This window comes from Vombatus ursinus, unplaced genomic scaffold (genome assembly GCF_900497805.2).
Source record: "Vombatus ursinus unplaced genomic scaffold, bare-nosed wombat genome assembly UNPS02014812.1, whole genome shotgun sequence".
Lineage (NCBI taxonomy): Eukaryota > Metazoa > Chordata > Mammalia > Diprotodontia > Vombatidae > Vombatus > Vombatus ursinus.
The window spans coordinates 19369856-19383849 of record NW_020954590.1 but is presented as its reverse complement, the minus strand read 5'-3'; the positions used below and the strand labels follow the sequence as shown (position 1 = coordinate 19383849).

The 13994-nt window shown below is 34.9% G+C and overlaps 1 protein-coding gene across 5 annotated transcripts in view; it reads right to left on the bottom strand.

Moving 5' to 3' along the window:
- Positions 1–212: 212 nt before the first annotated feature.
- LOC114054323 (telomeric repeat-binding factor 1-like) overlaps positions 213–13994 on the bottom strand; it is a 47248-nt gene continuing 33466 nt past the window's right edge. The window contains exons 9-11 of one of the 5 annotated variants that reach the window (XM_027877542.1): positions 13508–13644; positions 3324–3519; positions 214–252 (exon numbers count right to left, since the gene is read on the bottom strand). In XM_027877542.1, the coding sequence (XP_027733343.1) occupies positions 3343–3519; positions 13508–13644 (314 nt within the window). In that variant the 3' untranslated portion in view covers positions 214–252; positions 3324–3342. Of the gene's footprint in view, positions 253–2314; positions 3520–6047; positions 6146–12154; positions 12195–13507; positions 13645–13994 lie in introns of those variants that run through there. The other 4 variants (XM_027877545.1, XM_027877546.1, XM_027877541.1 and 1 more) reach the window with 4 other exon arrangements.

The following is a 13994-nucleotide window of genomic DNA, read 5'->3' as shown; positions in this document are numbered from 1 at the left end:
TTTCGATCTGCACTCATCACTTCTGTCTGGAGGTAGATAGCATGTTTCATCATGAATTCTTTGAAACTGGGATTGGTCATTGTGTTGATCAGAGTTCCATCTGATCATTGCCAGTCGTCTTGACCTATGTCTTGCCACTGGACTCCGATGACTCTGGAGGAGAGAGTGAGGCCGATGACTGCACAGCTCTGTCTCACTTAAATTCAATTCAGTTGCAAGTCAAGACATCACCTTCCTCATGTCATTGGTTCTCTTAGAAAACAAAGGATGAACAACAAACAAATCAGAGTTCCTAAGTCTTTCAGAGATGAGATGACTGTTTTTCCAATATTTTTATTGTATAAATTGTTCTGGTTTTGTTCATTTCACTTTGCATCATTTCATACAAATCCTCTCAGGTTTTTCTGAAACCATCCCCTTCATCATTTCTTATAGCACCACAGTATTCCATCACATTCATATATACCATAACTTGTTCAGTCATTTCCCAAATAATGAACATCCCTTCAGTTTCCAATTCTTTGCCACCACAAAGGAGCTGTTATAAATATTTCTGTACATATAGGTGGGTCCTTTTCACTCTTTCTTTGGTTTCTTTGGGGTAGACCTACTAGTGGGATTGTTGGGTTGAAGGATATGTAATTTATTAGCTTATTGGATACAGTTCAAAATGGCTAGGAAATTACAGGAGGGGGAAAAAAACAGTCCCTGCCTTTAATAAGATTAAGGACAATTTGGGGAGTGGGGGAGATGGGACATGTACACAAATGAATATGATGCAAGGTAGACTTAAAGTGTTTCAAGAAAATGGAGAGCACTTATTTTCTTGAGGGGAGTTGAAATGAGGGAAGTTTTCTTTTAAAAGGTTACATCTGAGCTATATCTTGAAGGAGGATATGGATTTCCAGGGGAATGGTATACTAAAAACATGGAGGTTAAGATATTACAGAACAATTACTAGCTGAGTTTATCTAGAAGAAAATCCCTGAAGGGATGAAATAAGGGTGAAAACATTAGATGGTGGAGACTGTAGAGGTCCTTAATGCTAGTTTGTAGAATATGTTTTATGTCATAGGGAAAATGGGGCAACTGAAGGATTTGAGTAGGGAAGTAACATGGTCTGACTTGTGTTGCTAACTATGCATTGGTAGAGGTAGCTAGGTGGCACAGTTGATAGCATGCTGGTCTTAAAAGTCAAGAAGACCCCAGTTTAAATCTAACCTCAAATACATTTAGCAGGCTGGGTAAGTCACTTAACCTCACAGGATTGTTGTGAGGATTAAATGGCAAAAATAAAGTGCTTTATAGATTTTGAAGCACTACGTGTGTTAGCTATTGTTACTGTTAATGTTATTGGTACTACTGTAAGGATGGATTGGACAGGGGAGAGAATGGAAGAAATGGGATTGTCGTCATAATACTGGCAGTGATAAAAGAAATACGAAAGGAGATAGGAGTTATTTTCTAGGTAGAATAAATAGGATTTGGCTGCTGATTGGATTGGGGTGAGAGATGAAAGAGTCAGGTAATATTGAGGTTGCAAGCTTAGATGAGGGATATATGGTGGTGCCCTCATCTTAGAAATAGTGGATGGGGTAAGGGCACGTTTTGTGGGGGAAGAACAGATTATTTTGTACCTTTTGATTTTTAAGATGGCAAAGGGACATCCATATAGAGACTCCCCTGTGGGCAGACATATGGCTCTTTCCTCAGATAGAGCCCCTCTACTTCCTTATAAAGCTTATCCATTCACATAGCTGTAATTGTCACCGCTAAGGAAATGATTACAAATTTACCTATTTAGTCTCAAACTATTTCCCGAATTCTTTTGCTTTTACATACCCACACATGTTATTTATATGAAGATGTACTGTTAGTACTTTAAACTTCACATGCCACAAACTTTCTCCAAAAACCGCTGACTACACTTTTGATACAACTTCCTAACTTGGGTATGTTCCATTTTCGGCTTCTTTTTGTATATTGTCTTCCACCATTAAAATGTAAGCTTCTTGACGATGTTTTCATTTGAATTTATTATTAACAAATATGCTTAGCACAGTGCTGGACATATAGCAAGCACTTAATAAATGCTTGTTGCTTTATGCATAGAAAAATATTATTCTGATAAGCCAAAAGGCTTCAAACTGCCCAAGGGGCCCAAGATACAAAAAAGGTTAAGAGCTCTTGTGCTGTACTATAATTTAAGTTGACTGAAGCAAAGGGAGTGAAGAAGTTTAGCCAGTTATCAATCAGGCAATAGAGTTTGGGTAGCTATATAAATTTATGCATATTCAAATATTTGGCAACAATATGAGGATTTGAGTTTTTTTATTTAGTAATACACAATTTCAACAGCAAAAGGGTAGACTGAGTCTTTAAATAGAAAATGGAAAAGACAAAGACACAACTATTCTTATGCTTTCTTATATTCAGTCTACAAACTCCAATTTCTAATACTTGCAAGGCAATTCTAGAGTTATCATAAATAAATCTGCCATGTTACTTTCTTCCTGGTTTGATAATTTAACAAAGAAAAACATTCCTGCTAGTCCAACTAACGGGATGCATTCATGCATACAATTAAGTAATTCTATATGTTCCTCGACCAAGACATTAAGAACAAAATGCCTGAGATGAACAAAACAAACAGTGATGATTCCAAGAGCTATTCTAATCAATTTTTACCTAAGTGATATTAAAATTGCTAATTTGATCTATCAGAGTTCAAGTGTTTCTAGTACAATTAATACATTTTGTTGGTACTATGTTAAATAAAATCACAGAACTAGATATTTATGATGTATGTTTTCATATATACTACAAAAGTCAAGCTTAACATTTAACTTAAAAGTCTATCAGAACAAACTCAAAACAATCTGTCATGTAAGAAAATTTATTAGCCAATATTATGTTATTTCAGGTATGAAATAACAACCTCTCTCCTATTATGAAAACATACAATGCACAGAAATAACACTGTAGATTTATGATTTTATCAATGAGGCTTTGAAAGTAAGTGACACACTGACGCCATAAAGTCAAGCAACTGTATCTTAGCAGAACATTACTGTTCGACTCAAAACATTCAAATTTTGTTTGGCAGATTTTTTTTCCAGACTATTCTATATCAAACTGAGCAGAATGATAATAAGTATGTGGCATGGTTCAAAAAAGACAAAGTACTAAGAAGCCTGTCCAATGACTTCGTTACACAGAAAAATATACTATCACACCAAAACATTTAAAAATTTCAAAATACATTAACTGCCAATATTTTAAACCAACCAATTGATCCAGATGTTTTTCCTCATTTAACCCACCTTTTACAAACACATTCAGTCAGTCTTCACTGTCTGAAGAAACTAATTCTAACTTCTTCAAAGTCCGCCACCTGTCCTTTAACATAACATTTGTTCGATTGCAGAATGCGTAACTTGAGAGAATTTTCTGCCAACGTCCCTCTCCATATTTTCTCACCCCTAATTTCAGTTTCCTGTCTTCATCCGAACTCCACGTCTTTAGACAAAAATAAGAGAAAGTAAGTTTACCCTATTGTTCTTGATCCTTTGCCATGTATATTTCTAGATTCTATGTTGTACTACTGTCCAATTTCAACTATTTTGGTGATTTAAAATAAAATTTATTGATTAAATGTATGGAAACTATAATTCTTCCAGCACAGAGTACTGGTGGAAGAATTATGACTATTATTGTAATCAACAAAGATCATGGCAGTAGTATATTGAAAAGATTCAGAGATCTGTATTTAATATTCTTTAAAAACAAAACCCCCAAAACTATGGCTACAGACCCTCCAAAACTAAGGGTTAAACTCATTTCAATATTCATTACTTATTTCCAGTAGTGGCACATTCTCTACTACTGTTAATCAAGTAGTTCCTCCTCCTCTCCCTCCCTTCCCCACCCACATGTGATAAAATTCTCATAGTAAAGAAAAACTAGGAATCTATATTATTATCAATAGAAAACATTAAAAAAGTATTACCAAAAGCAATTCATTAAATATTGGTATACTGTATTTTTTTAAAAAGATAAACTATTTTCCACAGAAGGATATAATTAACTTATGATTAGTTACTAAAATATTCATCCCTAAGGTGACTAATATACACAATTCATCTAGGAGGCTATTTCTTTGATAGGAAGAGAAATGGTGTAATATTTTTGACTTACTTTCATAGTTATTAAGTCCAGATTTATGACAATCCCTTCACATATATTTTGACCTGGGAGCACCAAACATATTTACATAAAACATGTGGCCAGTGCTATAATATAGCCTATGAGTATGGGCAGGGAAAAAAGCTAACTGGCTAACATGGAGACTAAACTATTATCTTATTAGAATGGTGCTCTAATCAAATGAGCCAGTAAGCAACAGACGAGTATTTACTTTAAAGCCCTTTACTGTTTTAGATGAAGCCAATAAGCAAGGAGAGAATTTTTATAGCTTCTGAAAGAGGGGAGGCATAGAAAAAAATATGACATTTTAAAGGTATCCAGGAGAATATTAATAATTATGGAATTATTTACCCACTTTCCTACCTCAAAATTTTTATTAGAATAATCTACATATAAATCAATGGCATTCATGAAGAAGGCATGAAAAGGAAGCAAGCCTGTTTTTGTAAATGATTCTGTACATCAGACTTTTATAAAGAGGAAATGGGGGCAGCTAGGTGGTACAGTGAATAGCGCACCAGAGTTCAAATCTGGCCTCAGACACATAACACTTACTAGCTGTGTGACTCTGGGCAAGTCACTTAACCCCAATTACCTCACATTAAAAACAAAACAAAACAAAAAGCAAAACAAAAAAAAAACATACAAGTGAGATTTTGGGGCAGCTAGGTGGCACAGTGAATAGAGCACCAGCCCCGGAGTCAGGAGGACCTGAGTTCAAATGCGACCTCAGACACTTGACCCTTAGTAGCTGTATGATTCAGGGCAACTCACTTAACCCTGATTGCCTCATGAAAAAAAAAAGTGTATATACAAGTCACTTAAGCCCAATTGCCTCATTAAAAAAAAAGCATAAATATATATATATAGATAGAGAGATAGATATCTCTCTATCTATATATATATATAGATACAGATATATATAAATAGAAATTAACGGAAGGTGTAAAGAACACAATATCCTAATACACTTATTGTTGGCTATAAAAAAGCATTTGATTCAATAGAGTAAAATGTTGCCTTAAACTGTCTCACACTCACACACACAATTCCTTAAAAGATGTAACAGACCTAACTGCTTGCTTGATGACCCTCTGAGATGAAGGAAGGCATAAAACAAGGAGACCTATAGCTGAGAAAGGTGTTTGCCACCATCCTGGAAAAACTACAGCATCACATCATAACATCAAAATCAAAGAAATAACCCCTAGAGATGGCTATATCCTCCAGAAGCTCCTATTTGTGGATGACATTGTACAGGTTGTACCAATCCCTGGAATATAACAAAGCCTCATAAAGAGATCAATAATCACTCACGAACTATGGCCATCTAACTACACTGAAAAAAAAAAAAAAACAAGTGGAGAAGAGTTTCTGTTGTTCAAACTGCAATAAATGAACAAACTACCCATAGAATTTGTCCATTAGGGTGTATCTTAAACAATGAACAGAATCCCACAACTAAACAAAAGAGAGAAAAGCAGACTAAATTAAATATCTTAACTAAACAAGAGCCCATTTTTAAAACAAGTAATCTGTTGATGTTGTATGGTGGTGAGTCATAGGCTGCACTTAGCAATCAAGTAGTTACAAGAACAGCAGTATTCAAAGGATGTCATCAGAAAGATATATAAGCAAAAAAGATGTACTGATCATTTGATAAATGCAAGGGTAACTGAGAGATAGCCTGGGTATTCTATGTGATGTCTAGAGAATTAGGAAAAATATCAGTGGCATGACAAATGGGCCCACTGTGATGGATATAGGGGAACATAAACAAATGCCATATAGGATGAGAAGGCATAAAAATGTCATGAACTTCATTATGAGAATGTACCTACCTTGATAAAACCATAGATTTTCTGAAGAAAATTAGATCTTTTGTTTTTGGGAAATATAGTAGTAACACACGGACTTTACCAAAAATTAAAATTTTATTCTGAAAATCAATAAAAGCAAAACTTTTATAAGAAAAAACATTTAATAAGTAGTAGATAAATTTGATGAATTCTACAGACTATCAACTAATACACTCCTGTTATGGCAAAAACTACTGGAAGTGCATCACTGAGTAATTATTTTATTTCTGACCTTTGGGATTATTTTAATATTGCTACCATATGAGATTCTAACTGGTACATGATGACAACTAGATTCCTCTTAAGTCTTCTCTTTACACTAAGAAGACCCAGTTTCTCCAATTATTTTTCATAATTTTTTTGAACATTTAAAATGTTGCTTTCGAGTACAGATTCTTAAACTTTCTTTGTGTGTAATGGAAATCTTTTGATAGTCTGGTCAATCCTATTGAAGCCTCCAAAAATGTTAAATGTATTAAAAAATCACAAAGGGAACCAATTAGATCGAAGAATGTAATTGTCCCCCCTTCAAATTCATGGACTCGCTGAAAGCTATCCATAGATCCTATTGGCTCTGAAAGCCCTTTCCCCACACCACCAGAGGTACAGCAAGAAAAGATATCTTTGAAAGCAAAGTTGGAACTCCGGATAAAAATGAGTAGTACAACATGTAAAGATGTGTAGATTATATTTCTTTTTTGCCTTGTTCTGTGGCTTATGTAGTTATTTTATTTTATATTTTCCTCCAGAATTTTTTTTTAACATTTTTATTTAAAGTTTTGGGTTCTAAATTCTATTCTATCTCTCCCTCCCTGAGATGGTAAGCAATCAGATATGTTATACATGTGCAAATATGTAAAACATTTCCATATTAGTCATTTTGTACAAGAAGACTAGAATAAAAGAAAAAATGAAAGAAAGTGAAAAATAGCATACTTCAGAATGTATTCAATCAATATCAATTCTTTCTCTGGTGGCACATAGTAGGCTTCACCATTAGTCCTTTGGGATTGTCTTAGATTATTTTATTGCTGAGAATAGCTAAGTCATTCACAGTTCTTCATCAAACAATATTGCTGTTACTATGTATAAAGTTCTCCTGGTTCTGTTTACTTCGCTACGTGTCAGTTCATGTAAGTCTTTCCAGGTTTTTCTGAAATCATTGTGCCTGTCGTTCTTACAGCAGAATAATGTTGCATCACAAGTATATACCACAGCTTGTTTAGTCATTCCCCTTGATGGGCATCCCTTTGATTTCCAATTCTTAATGTATTTCAAGAAAGAAAATGTGTCCCAAATAACTGGCTTAAAATAGATAAAACTCACTAGTAACTTGGGGACTGTGAGTAATCTCTTCAAATATTTTCATTTATTTTTAGATTTCTATTATTTCTATTACTGCATTAAAATAATTTTCAACTCAATTTTGAAGATTAAAAAAACAAATGTTTTCACATTCTAAACAAATTAGAAATCCTCATTCCCAAAAACCAGTTTAACTTTAATGGCACTGACTTGCCCAAACTTTATAGCATAATGACTATTAAGAGTGTAACAGAAGTTTTAAAAAGCATTACATAACTAAATATTACTAGAATAGAGAGAAGTGTTATATTACAATAGGTCACGCTTTGCATAATTTTTCCAGTGTTTAAATATTTTGACAGTAAAAGAGACTATTATAGATTTCTAATATCAAAATGGATCAGAAATTTTTGTATTTTATTCATAACATTACTTTCAGCATTAGAAAATTATATGCTGGTAATTACTAGAAATGCTCTAATTATGTATAGAAATATTTTTTAAAATTACATTTATAATAACCTATATAAGACTTGTGATTATTTGGAGACAGCAAGTCTTGACTTCTACCAAGCAAGAAAAGTTTTGAGCACAAGTCTGTCTACTGACAGTTATCATGACCAACTATGGGAAGGTTCTCTGCAGAAGGATGTTCATGGGATAATGAATTCTTTAGACATGTTGAACCATGGGGGAAAAACAAACTGCTTCTCAATCCAGTGTATTGAGCTTCATCAGTGAGGATAATGGAAAGGAGGAAGCTAGTGCTAAGAATCACACAGTATTCAAATTGGCTAAGGACATTAGTTTAACTGCTGATACTCAACAAAGTGGATACACTGAGAACTAAATTGCAGCTATATTTACCATTCTTGCTACAAATGAAATCAGAAGATATATATTAATAGAGGAACAGGTCAGAAAATTTCCTCAGGTGAATGAAATAGTTAAGTTGATAAAGAAACATTTTGCAGACAAGCTGGTGATCTTACCTTGATGATCTGATGCATGACCATAAGCAAAAAGGTAACGATAAAGACAGTTGTAATTTTATGCCAACACATTATGGATGAGGTAGAGAGATTATATGAAGTCCTTGTCATTTACTGATTTTAATACAAAGGTAGACTCAAGGGAGAATAGTGAACAATATTAAAATTAAAAGGTATGTGATATGTGAGATATGTGAGCAAGTTATTCAGAACTGTCACATCCATAAACTATGACTACTTAAGAGAAAAGAGTCAGCATTTGTCTAGCTTTCCATAAGTGTATTAGCAGGATGAAAAGGAAAACTCTATACAGGAACTGTACATACAAAAGCTCTGCCTTAATATATCAGTTGGGAAAAATAGGGACAGACTGACTCACAAAACCAAGTATTGGGGCAGGTCACAGGCCAAACATTATTGCTCTCTGAAGCTCTCTAAAATATATTGTCAAGGCCCTGGCACCAGGTGAAATAAGATCATAGTTCACTATATAATCCATGAAGACAAAACCCAAAGATTCCAGAGAAAGGACTGAAATTAGGACAATATGACTTAAGAAAAAGCAACTTCTCAGACAATAGATGATAACCTAAACATTGGCATCTATAGTTTGGATTTCTATGTGGTACTAAAAAGTACAAGACAGGATGCATTGAGGTCAAACAGTTTCAGCAAAGAGGAAGCTAATCACTAATTTTGATAGAAGTACGATAACATTATTCTTGGCAAATACCCAGTTTTCTATTAAATGGCCAATAAAAATGATCTTAAGTGATTTTTTGAAAGTCAGAAGGTTCTGGACATGGAAAACACTGAATACAAAAACATAATTGCCAACGTCTTAGTAGAGTGAAAAAACATATTATTGGTTATTTCTTAATAAATTCTATGTGTACAGTCAGGTCAATTAATTATAGAAAAGTTCAAAATTGACATCAAATTAGAAGACTAAAATGAAAAGACTACACTCTGTGCAACCATAACAGCTTCAACCTAAAAAATGACAATAAGCTGTTGACTAAGAACAATCAGAAACGGATGAAAGATTAAAACTGTAACCTGAGATATTTAATTGATATAAAACTACTCACGCAAAGATGAGGCTGACAGAATAGATGCTATTTTGGTCAGTAAATACAAAGTTCTTGCTGATTTGAGAGAAAAGGCAGCTAAAGGAAACTTCCTTTTAGAGTATAAATCTTGTTAGTCAAAACATTAAGGAAATGGAGGCTGGAAAATTATGAGTACTACTGTCATTTTGAATATGAAGTCCTATTTTCCTAGGGAAAATGGGATGTGAACTACATATGGTTAACAAACTTGTCCTCCAGAACTAATAGACGGAATTATGAATTAAAGAGAGTATTTAAATAAATCCAGGTTTCCTCAACAATACCCCCCAAAACAGAATGCCATGACTGAAGGAAAAATGGGAAAGCAGTAACTTTCAAGATATTCAATAAGTTAGGATTCCATCTTTTGATGCATATTAATAAGTCACCACCTTTCCAAAAGGCAACTTAAGAAGACATCTATCATGAAAATCAAGAGTTAGGCAGGTTGTGCTTTTTTTCTTGGCTGATTACTCCTACAAAAAAATGCAGAACAAAACTGAGGCCTTAAAATGCACCACAAAGATAATTTTGTTCAACAATATTTGGATCAAAAGCAAACAAAATGTAGAAAAGGTAAACACATGTTCACCAATGGTATTTACCACTATCATGGAAGAGAGATGGCAGAAAGTTCAAATGGAATACATATGGTAAAATTCTCTGGATGTTTCTTTTTCTTCAAAATATTTTGTAAACCAAGCATTAGAAAACTACAGAACCTCTTCAATGAGATCCACAGCTACCTGCAATTTGTATAGTAATAAGCTTTTTTTAGCCATTCAGTCTTTTGCTTATCTCTCAAATTATGGCATGCAGCTTAATAAGTATTTCCTCATTTCCCATGACTGAACAAGTTACTTTGGGACTTCTCCACTCTGCCCTGGTGACAAGAGGCGCCTCACTGCCTCCTGCTTTTTAGCTTCCTTTTGTGTGTTGTCTTCCCCTGTGAGACTATAGGCTCCTTGACAGTAGGGGGTGCCTTTTCCCAATTTGTATCATTGTACCATCATTTGTACCAGCAAAGTGCCCAGCACACAGTAGGTGCTTAACAAATGCTTATAGATTATTATTGGATTACATATTATTATGGATTATAGTTGAAACTGTTAAGTTAGGCTATTAATATTTCATATCTTGGATACTTGCCACAGATAGACAATGTATTGGGCTTAGAACTGAATAGGAGTAAGGCAGCAGGTTGGACATTTTGGAAATAGTTCAACATTTTCAAGAACTCAACTTGCTTCTTGCCGCTAGAAGTTCACCTTTTTAAAAAGTGATGCTATATGGTTCTGACAGAACAGATTGATCACAGAACAAAAAAAGGCTGGTGACACAAAAAGTTGCATGGTAGATATAAACAGACTAAAGTACATTATTGTGTCCTATCTTGTGTTCTCAAAGTAGCTTAAAAGGCATATCAAAGATATTTATGATCAGAAGAGGCAAGCTGTTCAAATAGTCAGCACAAAGGTTAAGATGGGCATTCCAATTATTACAATGGTATTTTTCTATAAAATATGAAAAGATCCTTAAAGGAAGGCTAGTAGTACATTTGGTAGATCTGCGGAGGGTTATTATAGATAATGACAATAATAATGATGATGATGATGACGGTAGATAATAATCACACAAGAAGGTACAGATAAATTGCTATTGCCTCCACCCTATTTCTTTTTATGTGTTATCTTCTCCCTTTAGATTGTGAGTTCTTTAAGGGCCCGAGTCATCTTTTGTCTTTCTTTATATTCCCAGTACTTAGCACAGTGGCTGGCACATAGTAGTTGCTTAAAAATGTTTAACTGACTGATATTATTGATGCTAACTTAGAGATTTATTAAGCCAAACTGGTTTCTTTCTCTGTGTGCAGGCATGTGAAGATTTAATTTTAAAGGTATAAGTTTCCAAAGTAGGACTCCATGAAAACGTTTGGTTCATCATAGAAATTTGAATAAATAAAAACTTGTTTCCTCTTATTGCCTTTGGAATCACCAAATACAACAAATTAGGAGGCTAAGGTTGAGTGCTGTACTTGGAGTCAAGAAGACCTGAATTCAACTTCAGCCTTAGTCTCAGTTTACTAGCTATGTGACCCTGGGCAAGTAACTTAACCTTTGTCCATCTCAGTTTCCCATCTGCAAAATGGGGATAATAATAGTACCTCCCTTCCCAAGGTTGTTGTGAGGATAAAGTTCTCATGTTTGTAAAGCACTGTGCAAACTAAAAAGTGCTACATAAATTGCTAGCCATTATTTGAAGCAGCTGGTGGTACAATTGGAAAGAGTACTGGACCTGGAGTAAGTAGGAATAGTTGTTTAATTGTGTCTGACTTTCCGTGACCCTCTTCGGGGTTTTCTTGGCAAAGATACTGGAATGAATTGCCATTTCCATCTCCAGCTCATTTTATGAGGATGAGGAAACTGAGGCAAAGAGTGTTAAGTGACTTGCCCAGTGTCACACAGCTAGTAAGTAAGTATCTGAGACTAAATTTGAATTCAGGCAGATGAGTCCTCCTGACTCCAGGCCCGGCACTCTATCCACTGCACCACCTACCTGCACACTGCCAAGATTATCAGTCAGGAGACTTGAATTGAAATACAGTTTCAGATACTTACTAGCTGTTTGACCTTGGGGGCAAGTCACTTAACCTCTGTCTGCCTAAGTTTCCTCAAGTGTAAAATAAGGATAATGATAGCATCTATCGCATCCTAGGAGTGCTGCAAGAATGAAATGAGATATTATTTCACATTGTAGGTGCTATATAAATGCTTATTCCCTTTCATTCATCTCACTAACTATAGCATGGAAGTCTTGTGCACCACCTTTAGCCCCTAGATTAATTTCATGATGATCAACATAGAGATGCAATGCTAAAGCTTGAGCTATTATAATAATGCTAAACTGTTATTTCAAATATGATTTTAGTATTTCAAATAGGACTCAGTTTATCAAGTGCAATATATGCTTTTGCAGATGTACTTACCCAGTCCTAATCTCTTTCTAAATCTTCAGAATGGCATTTCCAACTGATGACTGGGACATCTCGAAGTGGATGTCACAAGGACATCTTAAACCCAAAATGTCCCAAACTGAATTCATCCCCTGCCTCCTTCCCTCCCCCCTCTCCCCAGCTTTCCTCTCTTCATGACTTTCCCTATTACTATCAAGGGTAGGCTTATAATCTAGATGTCATCTTACCCAATCTGTTGCCAAGGCCTGTCAGTTAGTTTAACCTTTGTACCACCATCTCTTATATATACTTTCTTCTCCCCACTGACCCTGCCACCATCCTGATAACAGGCCCTCTTCAACTCACATCTGGATTATAGCAATAACCTGCTACTCGGTCTGCCTCAAGTCTCTCCCCACTCTAGTCCATGCTTAATCTTCCAAATATCATGTCATCCAACCCCTCCTCCCCCATTCTGTAAATTCCAGTGGCTCCCTATCATCTTCAGGATCAAAAACTGCTGACTGTTCAAAGCCCTGCCCAACCCCGGCCCCTCCTATTTTTCCAAGTCTTCTACTTCACTTACCTCCAAGAACTTTGGATCTAATGATGTTCAATGGTCCCCTCCTTGCTGTTCCTCACACGTTTCTCCCAACTTCATTCATTTTCACTGGCTGTCCTCCATTTCTGTCTCCTGCCCTCCCTGACTTTTTTAAAGTCCCAGTTAAAATCCCACCTTCTGTAGGAGCCGTTCCCAATCCTTCCCTTAATGCTAGTGCCTTCCTCTACAGATCAAGTTTGTATCTAGATGTTTTCATGTTGTTTCCCCCATGAGACTGTGAGCTCCCTGAAAGCAGGGACCATCTTGTGTCTTTCTTTGTATATTCCAAAGCTTAGCATAGTGCCTGGCATGTTGTAGGCACTTAATGATTTCTGACTGCTTTAAAAAGTACTTTATGACTTTTTTTATTTTTGAGGGCCATACACTGAGATGTGTATATTTGAGAGCATTTTTTTTATCTTATCTATTTACATTGTCCATAAATATTTTTTATTTAATTTGAATTAAGAAACACCTACCCTCCTTTTCCATCGTCTAGGTCTTTCAGAAGTGTTTGTTTCACTGTTTGCCTTGTTTTTGTTACTGTCTTTAGTGGTTATTATATGGTTTTTAGTGCTTTTGCTACTGTTTTTAAGACTTTGCGTGATCCTTTTACCTAAAAGAAGAAATATTCTTATTAAACAAAACTGGATATTTAATTATTAAAGACAAATTCCCAGATTTATATTTTTCCTCACTATTGTGCAAAAGCACAAAATTTACTTATTTATTATTTTCCTAATTATTCAATTATTTTAAGAATGCCTAAAGAAAGTAGAAATATGTAAGCTTTAAAAAGAGATAGGGAATTTCAAAGTTTCACAAACACATAAATTACATTGTCCCAGCCAACTCCCTCCTCCCCATCCTGGGGGAGTAATCAATTATCTTTAGGAAATTATTGTTGCATTTTTATAATGGACATAATATTTGAACAAAGGACAGTAAGATCTATCAGTGTAGACA